This window comes from Artemia sp. Qi Xiang Cuo, chromosome 9 (assembly GCF_049724085.1).
Source record: "Artemia sp. Qi Xiang Cuo chromosome 9, ASM4972408v1, whole genome shotgun sequence".
Lineage (NCBI taxonomy): Eukaryota > Metazoa > Arthropoda > Branchiopoda > Anostraca > Artemiidae > Artemia > Artemia sp. Qi Xiang Cuo.
In genome coordinates this window covers 73,633,755-73,645,232 of record NC_142802.1, presented here as the reverse complement: position 1 = coordinate 73,645,232, position 11,478 = coordinate 73,633,755, and the positions used below count along the sequence as shown (strand labels likewise).

Here is an 11,478-nt window from a genome sequence, read left to right as displayed (position 1 = left end):
TTGAATTATTTTGCCAGAAGAAACATCACGGATACGTGTTTATTTATTTTTTTTAATTTTTTTGTTTTTTGTTGTTGTTTTTCCCAGGGGTGATTGTACCGACCCAGTAATCCTAGAATATCGCCGAAGGGCTCATTCAAACGGAAATTAAAAGTCCTAGTGCCCTTTTTAAGTGACCAAAAAAATGGAGGGCAACTAGGCCCCCCTCCCACGCTCATTTTTTCCCAAAGTCACCCCATCAAAATTTTGAGATAGCCATTTTGTTCAGCATGGTCGAAAAATTTAATAACTATGTCTTTGAGGATGATTGAATCCCCCACAGTCCCCGGGGGAAGGGCTGCAAGTTATGAACCATGCCCAATGTTTACATACACTATTGGTTATTGGGAAGTATACAGATGTTTTCAGTGGGAATTTTTTCTGGTAGTGGGGGTGATCGGGGGTTACTTGGGAGGATCTTTCCATGAAGAAAGTTTTCATGGGGGAAGGGATATTGCTATGAAGGGGGCGCAAGATTTCCCAGCATTATTTAAAGAAACGATCAGAAATTAAATACAAAAAAACAAGTTTTTAACTGAAAAACTTTTCAACTGAAAACTTTTCAATATCAAAACTTAAAACGAACAGAAACTATTACGTGTATGATTGGGTTCGCCCCCTAGTCAATACCTCGCTCTTTACGCTAAAGTCTTGTAGAACTATGATAAGAGCTATTTATTCTAACTAACGGCCTTTATGATTAAGGGGTCATTCTTAAAGAATTGGAAAAAAATTGAACCTTAGCGTAAAGAGTGAGGTATTGACTAGGGGGCGAACCCCCTAATATACGTAATAAAAATATACGAATATAGAAGTTCGTTACTTTAGGTAATTCGTAAGTTACGTATATTTATTACTAATAAAAACGTTCCTAAATAAAATTAAACAACTTCCGATAAAGCCATTTAGCCAAAAAAAAGTAAAATTAATATGCAAATTGCGCTTTAATTGTTTATGTACGGTGAGCCAAAATCAAAACCTGTATTAATTTAAAAACGTTCAGAAATTAAACAGAATAAAAACAATTTTGTTTAACTGAAAGTAAGGAGCGACATTAAACTTAAAACGAACAGAAATTGTTCCGTATATAAAAGGGGCTGTCCCCTCCTCAACGCCTGGCCCTTTACGTTAAAGTTTGACTCTTTCTCACAACTCTACTTTTTTAAAACAATAAAAGACCTGAGCGTAAAGAGTGAGGCATTGAGGAGGGGACATTCAATTTTAAGTTTTAATGTCGCTTCTTATTTTCAGTTAAAAAAAACTTGGTTTTTTATTTAATTACTTAAAGGATGCAACGTAAGTAAAGAAATCATACTAGCTCAGTTTCTTTTTTTTACATCAACTGAAATGGCGCCAGTTAAAATCGTAGCCTTGATCATTGGTAAGGTGCACCAATAACAGGGATTTTTTTTTAGTAAAAATTCAACTGAAGCTGAGAAGTGGCACCAAGCCGTGTCACAATGAATATGAATTAAATTTTTGTTTTGTCGTAAGTGCAATAAAATAATATTGTATTCCTTCAGTCAATGTAGTTATTTTCTTTCTGCCAGGTAAGAATTTTAATTCTTTTTTTTGTTCAGTCATTTATTACTGCAAATAGCGTTTAGCACAATTATTAACGCTTATACAGTAATACATATAGGGCAAAACTAATGACAAACCTAGATAAAAGTAAATTAAACAAAAAGAGAAAATCAAAAAATTGAAAAAGAGCAAAACGAGAAAAGAGATTAACATATTTGAACAGCCAAACAGGAAAAAAACTGATTTTTGTTGAATGATGTTTTGACATTCTACGCTTGAATCCTTGTGTGATAGTTGATTTCACTACTTCTGATGGCAGGTGATTCCCCTTTTCAGTAACCCATTAAAAATGAAGACTGCCATATTTTTTTTTTAGTTTAATGAGATGAACTTTATCTCGTTGTTGGGTTTTTTGCTTGTGTTGCAGGAAAACGGGTAAAAATAAAAAAAAAAAAAAAAAAAAAAAAAAATCTAGCCGAACACCTGAATCCCCTTAATAATTCTATAAGCATCAATTAGTTCTGTGGGATAATAGAGTAGGGCGTAATTTTCTCCTTTGCCTTAAAAGTATTCAAAAAAAATTATTTTATATATTGTTCCTTAACCTTAAATTTATTCAAAATAAATGCAATAGGAGCAAATTCTAGAACTGATACAAACGGCTAAATAAAGATAGAGCACTAAAAAATCAGGGGTCCAGGCCCTCCTAAAAAATTCCCCTAAAAATTCCCCTGCGGAAAATCTCTTTGAACCCCCCCCCCCCCGCAGGTGGCAGCAAATTCAACCAGGTGCTTTGTTTAAGTGACTGCTCTCAGTATTATTTATGCTGCACTTTCTATGTGCTAAAAGGAATTAAAATCTTTCTTCTGTAAAAATAACTTCTTATAGATCCGACTTTAATGAGTTATATGTGGATCCAAGCGAGAAGATGGGCAAATACACAGTGGCTCCAAAGTGGCTCCACGCTTAGGCTCCAAAGTGAAGTTAGTTGTCGTTTAAATTACTGGGGGAGTAGCCCCAATTTTCCTCTTCCCCTGCCGACATCCATGGATTAGCTGGAAACTATACAGGGTACTTACAAATTAATCCAAATGGCATTTTAAAACGTTTTATTAACACATTCATTTTGAAATTAATAATTTCTAATTTTTATTTCCTTACGTTTTTCAGTTGTTTGTGAGATGCATGATAAAAAGCAAAAGGACAGCTTGTGAAAACCTTTCAGCTGGTGAATTTGATCCAGATCAGGTCGAGAGATTGAAGAAAAGTGTAGCCGAAATGATGTTCTCCTTGCGGGGATGTATTCCTGGTGTATAACAATTGGTGTTCTTCTTTCTAACCGTGGGGGGGGGGGGGGACTAGGAAGACAGAACTATTGCTCCGAGAACTTGAAAAAAATATGTGTAAATACGAGCCGTATAGTATTCAGGAGGATTTGCCCTTCAAAGATATTGAAACCCTAGAAACAGAAATTGACTTTGCTTCATTTTGACTGAGATAGTGGAAACCGGCAAGACTTAATGCTTTTACCAGGGCAATGATCTTAGGCCATTTTTGCCACCAGGCTGGCAGGGATAACAACCCCACTTGGAAATCCGGAAGACATTTAGAACAATGTGTCAAAAGCGAAAAACGAGAAATATTCCTACCTAAATGTTGGTAAAAATAAAGCTCCTGGTAGTACTTGCTAGTTAGTGGCATTCAAGGCCGTATCCAGGGTGGGGAGGGGGGGGCTAGGGGGTTTCAACCTCCCTCGAAATTTTTGTCTGACTCGTAAAAACGTAACAAAAATGGATATAAACAATTTTTACAAGTTTTTAAGTTTTTTTTTGCGTAACCCCCCCTCCCCCAAAAGAAACAATCCTTGTGTAAAAGACCCCCCAAAAAAATCCTACACACGGCCTGATGACAGTATTAAGAAAGTTGATGGCAGTTTTATTCTTCGACGTTTACGCGGAGCCACCAACAATTATTTTGGGAGGTGGATATTTTCCTCTGATTTATTTTATTTTTATTTATATTAGCTTTTAATGATAAGCACGTGAAATTTTAATGAAAGAATTTTTTTCTTTTGATTAGCTTTATACAAGTTTATGCTTTTTCTTTTTAGAATAAAACCATTCTGAAGTAGTTAGAACCTTTTCAGAAATACTGATTTCTCACATATTACTGACATTTTTAGTTTGACATTTTAAGGATGTAATAGCAGCGCCCATCAGTCTTCTGGAAAATATTCTAAGGTTACATCTTTAATTTTCATCGCAGTTTTATCTTCGTTTCACCGACACTCAACAATTCAAAGTCAAATCCAGAAGAATATAGGATAATATACACAAAAAATTATTGTAATGTAATAAAATAATAATAACTAATATAATGTTAAAAATTGATAGTGGTTGTGACAGAATAAGCTAATTAATTAGGCTAAAACTAACTACAAAGATTTTCGCTAAAATACAAATACTCAAGGGAATGGTGCTGGGGAACGCTAGAAGTTAGGCTTGTAACGAGTAATAAAAGTATATATAATAATAATAATAATAACATTTATTCACCCACCATCTACAAAAAAAGATTATAGTGGAGCACTATAAATAGAAAAAAGAAAAGAAAAAGAAACCAGCTTCAAAAAGATAAATATACAACACTCATTGTAATTCATGACACTGAAATAAATGCAGGTGAAAAACGTCGTCTATCCAATTTAGCTAAGAAAGGGTAATATAGTAACAAATAGCTAAGAAAGGGGGAGTTGACCCACCCTTTCCTAGTCCTCTAAAAAAGGTGAGTGAGTAATACAAATGGCTTCTATTTCAGTAAAAGCTTAATTCTCTCCTCAGGGTTAAGTGTAGTACTAACACGTGAAAAGCTCGCAAGGATCACTCGTGGTAATTCGCAAAGTTCAAATTACTTTTGAGGGATTTTTGTTACGTTTTAATCGCAAAGTTAATATGAACATCACCGTTTCAAAACGTTACGTTCTTATTTTATTTTTCAAAAAATCTATAAAGTTTCCAATTTTAAACACCTGACCAATTTTGCAGCATGTTTTTTTATTTGTGTGAAAAAGAAATTTTCATGCCAATTTAGAGGCATTTTCTAACTGACCTCCATAAATGAAATCCTAGTCTTTCGACAAAGTAAAGGATGTAAGAAATAATGAATTAGCTGTAAATAATAAATCCAGCGAAAATTTGATGCTTAAAAAGAAAATGGTTAAATTGGAACTAGTGGCGTCAATTCACAAGAATGTAGGGGAGGGACAAAATTTATTTTTCTGAATATAGAAGGAAACAATTTAATTTTTTTTTTCAGCAAAAATACCAAATAAAAGGAGTTTTTCAATGACAATACCAAACAAAGCGCTATGCAAAATGTAGGAAGCAAATGCACTCCTGCTTTTCCCCATTGGTGCCACTGGTTGAAAATTAATCTTGCTACATGGACAGTGTCGAGTCAACAAGATATAAGCATAATGGGCAGGCTCATTTTCTCAATACCCATAGTACTGACTACAAAACACATAAAGTTTTCGAGTGGTCCCTAGCCAAGATCATAGGTCTAGTTAAAAACTTGATCATTACTTTCACCATCATAGGCTTGGATTCAGACGGTGCCAGATCAATGTTAGGCAAACAGAACATCTTAGCCGATTTAATCAAAGACAATTTGCACTGACTTGCCATAATTTGTTAAGTTTTTTCACTCATTTTCATTTTATTCTTCTGCCACCTGCAAAAAAGTACCTTCTTTTTATGGTTAGGCTGATTTGGATGTAAATCGGGTCGCCAGTGTGAAAAGTGGAGATGGCATTCCTTCATAACAATATTTGCTAGGAAGAAGCTGGAAAAAACTTTTCCAGCACTGGTGTAGAGCAGCAGTCTCCAATTCCTGTGAAATCGTGAATAGCCTTGTAAGGCAAGACAGTGGAAAAACTTCTTCATATGTTAATCGTGCTGTCAAATAGATTAAGTTGGTAATCCGTTTAATCTATTACTACTACTAACAATTCAACGCAGCACCAAGCCGGTTGAGGCCAACACAACTACGCAAGCTCCTCCTCCATTCCAATCTATTCAAGGCCTCCCTTTTTGGACCCTCCCAGGAAGTTTCCATTTCCTTTAAATCTTTCTTTATGACATCCTCCTACCCCAGATGAAGACAACCTGCTTTCCTTTTATCCTTAGACGGTTGGCCGAAAAGGACAATCTTCGGCAATGTGTCATCATTCATCCTCACAACGTGCCCTAGCCACCTCAGTATCTCTCAATATAGCCCTAGAGAGCGGCATTGAACCACATTTTTCGTACAGACTACTGTTTGAAATACAGTCAGTCAGCCGGGTAACCATAACAATCCGTAAGCGATTTCTCTAGAGAACATCTAGCAAATTTTCATCGGCTTTTAGGAGCGCCCATGCTTCAGAGCCATATTTAACCACTGTCATCACTGTAGCTTCTAGTATTCTGATCTTGGTTTGCAGATTTATCTTTCTATTTTTCCCAACTTTCTTTAACTGTGAAAAAACACCCTGAGCCTTGGCTATTCTACTTTTAACATCTTCACTGCTCCCACCATCTATACTAATAATACTACCATGGTAAGTGAAGCTGCCCACATTGATCAATATTTTCGTTACCCAACGTTACCTTTTCGTCTTCACTTATTCTTAGCCTTAGTGACTTAGTTTTCTTAACGTTAATTTTTAAACCTATTCTAGCACCCTGAATCCGCTAAACCTCTAAAAGTTCATTCATCTTGCCCACACATTCATCTAGGATGCTTAAACAATCAGCATAATCTAAGTCCAGGAGACTTTCCTCCCCATTTGATTCCGTAGTCTCCCATTGCCTTTCCTGTGCTCCTTAAGACAAAGTCCATCAAAATAATCTACATAAAGGGGGGTAGAACACAATCCTGCTTAACTCCTGATTTAATACAAAACCAGCTGCTAACATCTTTTCTTACCTTAACTGCAGCAGTGTAATTCTCGTACATATCACTAATCACTTTAATGTATTTTTCTGGTATACCATACAAGAATAAAACCTTTGCCAAACCTCTTCTGTCAACAGAATCGAACGCTTGCTCATAATCTATGAAATAATACCTTGCTCATACCAAAGGTGTTCGACAACTCAGGCACTTCTCAATCATTAGCCTAAGAGTGAAAATTTTGTCGAAACATCCTCTACCTTTTTATAAAACCGCACTATTCTTCTCTTAAAACCTTGTCTACAGCATCTGTCAGTCTAAAAAGTATCATATTACAAAGTAATGTGCTACCTACAGAGACCAGACTAATGCCTCGATAATTACCACACTCACTTCTATCACCTTTCTTATAAAGTGGTTTAAGTAAGGTTTTCCTAAAATCGTAAGGTACTCCTCTTTTTTTAAATATCATATTCATAATCTTCAGTAACTTATTTCTAACCTCAGAGCCACCATATTTAAGAAACTCATTTACCACACTATCAGCACCTGAAGCCTTATTATTTTTTAATCCTTTTAGTGCTGTCGCTAAATCTTCCTCAGAAAACTAATCTTCCTTCACATCCAAGGTATCACAAACTTTTTCATTTTCCTCTATATCCTTTCCTGCAACTGTATCTCAGTTTAGCAAATTCTTAAAATGTTTTACCCATCTCTCTTTACCTCTTTCCTGATCACTAATTGTGCCCCTATTCCTATTTTTAACTAGGATATGTTCGGATTGACTTCTCAATTTATTAACGTGCCAATACAATATTTTACTATTATGCCGTCTAGCTGCATCTTCCGGATACTCGGCAATTTTATCCATGGCCTCCACTTCACACCTCCTTAGTTCATATTTTAATGCTTTCTCCGCTTTCTTTACATTCCTGATATATCATTCCATGATATATCACTCAGATAATTCTTGTACAAGTCCCTTTTCCTTTCTATTACACATAAAACTTTTTAATTAATATTCTTAGCTGCAGTCCTAGCTTTCTTCCCTAAGACACCTTCAGCAACTTCACAAATTATTTTTCTGAAATTATTCCAACCATCTTCCACATTGTCAAATTTTAAACTCTGAAGTTTAGTATTCAACTGTTCCTGAAAATTTTCTCTCAAATTCTGATCCTGGAGTCTACCAACATCATAACTTCCAGGGAGGTAGTTACCCTTCCGGAATTTCAGCTTTAAATTTACCCTAGACACCACTAGATGGTGGTGTCTAGGACTTTTAACATCAATAACAATAACCTTATGAGGAAGCCAAGACAGCGGAAAGACTATTCTTCATGTGTTAACTATGATGTCAAATAAATTACACTGGTAATCCGTTTAATCAAATTAATTGAAAAAAAACTGTTTCCACAAAAGAAGTCTCAAAGAAAAGTAAACTTCAAAAGAACAGGAACTATTCCGTATATGAAGGGGCTGCCCCCCCCCCCCAAAAAAAAAATAAAAAAAGATCATGGCGGTGGTGCTTCTACATAAAATTTAAATTAAAACGTGCAAAGAATAATTTTAAAAACAAAATTTTTTTTCACGGAAGTAAAGAGCGAAGTTGAAACTTAAAGCGAATGAAACTTATTGCTTCACAGTCTATCTAAGATATATCTGTAAAACTAGTGCAAATAAACCAACTAATTATATTTCCCTATGTTTGTAGGATTATAGAAAACTAACGCTTTACTGAAAACACAAAGTCAAGTATAAAAAACAAGAATATTGAAGGAGCCAAAGTGAGTACGTAGCCTGATAACAACAAACTAATCTATAAAGGCTTTCATAGTCTTACACCAGCTATGATATCAGAGACTTTCAGTATATAATTAAAATTATCTTAAAAACATAAGCATAAAAATAAATATTTTTTTTTAATAACCGTAAAGTCATTTAACAGCAGACAGAAATATTGGATGGACTTATCAGGTAAAATTTTGGTCTGACGAGCTTTAATACTAATAGTAAGTAATATACAATTTTAAATTGTAAGAAATACGCTTTAATATTACTCGAAATGAAGATCAAATAAGCCATAATATGAATTCTGGAGATCCGATCATTTCTCTCTTTACAAAGGAGAATTTCAAGTTATGATATAAAATCTAAAGCTAGTCTATAGTCTTAATACTATCAAGATGGCTTCGCTTCGGACTTGTCTACGATCTGATCGGAAAATTTCCTTTCCATAACCAAAACGAGAGCCAATCATTGGACTGATCCATTTTGTAGAGAAGTGATAAAAAAAAATTGACACGAAAAAAAATAAGCAACAATTCTAAAATGATTTATTCTTGTACTATAAAAAGTGGCCTTAATCGGAAAAATATTGAACAGTTCATATAATTGACCTACAAATAAAGTGAACATACCACTTGATATCATTTTTTATGTTCTTTCTGAATGTAATAATCGTTTTTCTCGCAAACTCAATTTTAAGCCTTTTTAGGACCCTTGAAAACAATCATTTCTTGCTATATATTAAATAAAAAAAAAACAAGTTTTTTAAACTGAAAGTAAGAAGCGACATTAAAACTTAAAACGAACAGAAATTATTCCGTATATGAAAGGGGCTGTCCCCTCCTCAACGCCTCGCTCTTTACACTAAAGTTTTTTATTGTTTTAAAAAATAAAGCTGTGAGACAGAGTTAAACTTTAGCGTAAAGAACGAGGCGTTGAGGAGAGAACAGCCCCTTTCATATACGGAATAATTTCTGTTCGTTTTAAGTTTTAATGTCGTTCCTTACTTTCAGTTTAAAAAACTTGTTTTTTTTTATTTAATTTCTGATCGTTTTTTAGTTAATGCAGCTTTTATTTTGGCTCACCGTCATTGAATAAGTAAACAAAATTTGCATAAAAATTTTACTCTTCTTAAAAATTTTACGCATCTATATTTGGTTCTGACGTAATTTACAAATTAACTTACGTAACGAACTTCTATATTCGTATATTTTTCTTCTGGCAAAAAATACGTTGCAGATATAGTTGCAAATTTTTGCAGATATGAGCTTGAAACCTATGTAATAGGGTTTTCTGATACGCTGAATCTGACGGTGGGATTTTCATTAAAATTCTTTCACTTGTAGGGGATGTTTCCTCCCTCTTTAAAAAATCATGTAAATTTTCTCAGGCTCGTAGCCTTTGATGAGTAATACTAAACTTAATAAAATTTATATATTTCGAATCAGCATTATAAGCCCATTCTTTTTATATATTTATTGACATCAAAATTCCGTTTTTTAAAGTTTCGATTACTATTGAGCAGTATAGCTTTTTTTCTTTTTTTTTTTTTTTATTACGTATATGTTATTACCTATATGAGGGGGTTCTCCCCTTAGTCAATACCACGCTCTTTACGTTAAAAGTTAAAAAAACATTTTTATTCACAAACCCCTGAATCACAAAGGCCGTTTAATTAGAATAGATAGCTCTTTTGAAAGCACTAAAAAAACTGTAGCGTAAAGAGCGAGGTATTGACTTAGGGGAGACCTCCCTTATATCCGTTATCATTTATGTTCGTTTGAAGTTTTAATGTTGCTCCCTCACTTCAGCTGCAAAAACTTGTGTTTATATAATCTAATTTCTGATGGTTTTTTAAATAATGCTTGGAAATCCGGCGCAACCTTCATAGAAATATCCCTTACCCCAAGGAAACATTATCCACGGAAAGATTCTCCCATGTAACCCCCTCCTCCAGTCCCCCCCCCCCAGAAAACAATCCTTCCTGAAAATGTCTGTATACTTCCCAATAACCAATACAATATGTAAGCAATGGGCAAAGTTCATATCTTGCAGCCCTTCCCCTGGGAACTGTGGGGGGTTAAGTCATCCTAAAAGACATATTTATTAGATTTTCGACTATGCTGAACAAAATGGCTATCTCAAAATTTTAATTGGGTGACTTTGAGAAAAAAATGAGCATGGGAGGGGGCCTAGTTGCCGCTTCACCTATATGTCGAAGAATATCAAATATGGCGGATTGAAAAATGGAGATATTATTTGAATTTTTTTATCCAATTTAATTGTGAAAAATCAATGCTTGGAGAGTATATAACTTTAACAAAATTGATTTTATAATGAAATAGTAAGTTTGAAACCAATGTTTTAACCCTATTTATACCACAAACCAAAGAAAGAAATTATCATTTTCAAGGGTCTAAAAGAGGCTTAAAACTGAATTTGCAAGAAAAGCAATTATTATATTCAGAAAGAGTATAAAAATGACATCTTAGTGGTATGCCCACTTTATTCGTAGGTCAGTTATATGAACTACTGAATATTTTCCGACTTAGCAAATCTAAGAGGAAATTTGTTTACTGGTGAAAATCACGAGTTGTTACTTTTTTTATTTGCATCTGCTTATTCATTATGCTTATTTGTATAAGGCGTTCGAGCTTTGACATGAACAAACACACAATATATATATATATATATATATATATATATATATATATATATATATATATATATATATATATATATATATATATATATATATATATATATACTCTTTCTGAATATAATAATCGCTTTTCTCGCAAATTTAGTTTTAAACCTCTTTTGGACCCTTGAAAATGATAATTTCTATGGTTTTTGGTATAAAAAGGGTTAAGACATTGGTTTCAAACTTACTATTTTATTTTAAAATCCATTTTGTTAAAGTCCCCAAGCATTGATTTTTCACAATTAAATTGGATAAAAAAATTCAAACTATATCTCCATTTTTCAGTCCACCATATTTCTTTTGTCGGCTTTGATATTTTTCGGCATATAGGTGAAGCGGCAGTTTTTAAGTGCCGCTTCAGTCCAAAAATTCAACGTCAAACTCATTCAGTACTTACTAACCTCATTACTTCTCCCATAAATCGATAAAAGAAAAAACATATAATGTTTCTATTGAATATTCCAAGTGACATAGATTAAGCTGTTCTT

At 33.9% G+C, this 11,478-nt stretch overlaps 1 protein-coding gene across 3 annotated transcripts in view; it reads left to right on the top strand.

Annotated features, from left to right (window-relative positions):
* The window catches only part of LOC148949016 (uncharacterized), a 60,659-nt gene extending 56,957 nt beyond the window's left edge, over nucleotides 1-3,702 (top strand). For all 3 annotated transcript variants that reach the window (XM_089094177.1, XM_089094176.1, XM_089094175.1), the window contains exon 5: nucleotides 2,734-3,702. In XM_089094177.1, coding sequence (XP_088950303.1) covers nucleotides 2,734-2,880 — 147 coding nt within the window. In that variant the 3' untranslated portion in view covers nucleotides 2,881-3,702. The remainder of the gene's footprint in view (nucleotides 1-2,733) is intronic.
* Nucleotides 3,703-11,478: the final 7,776 nt, after the last annotated feature.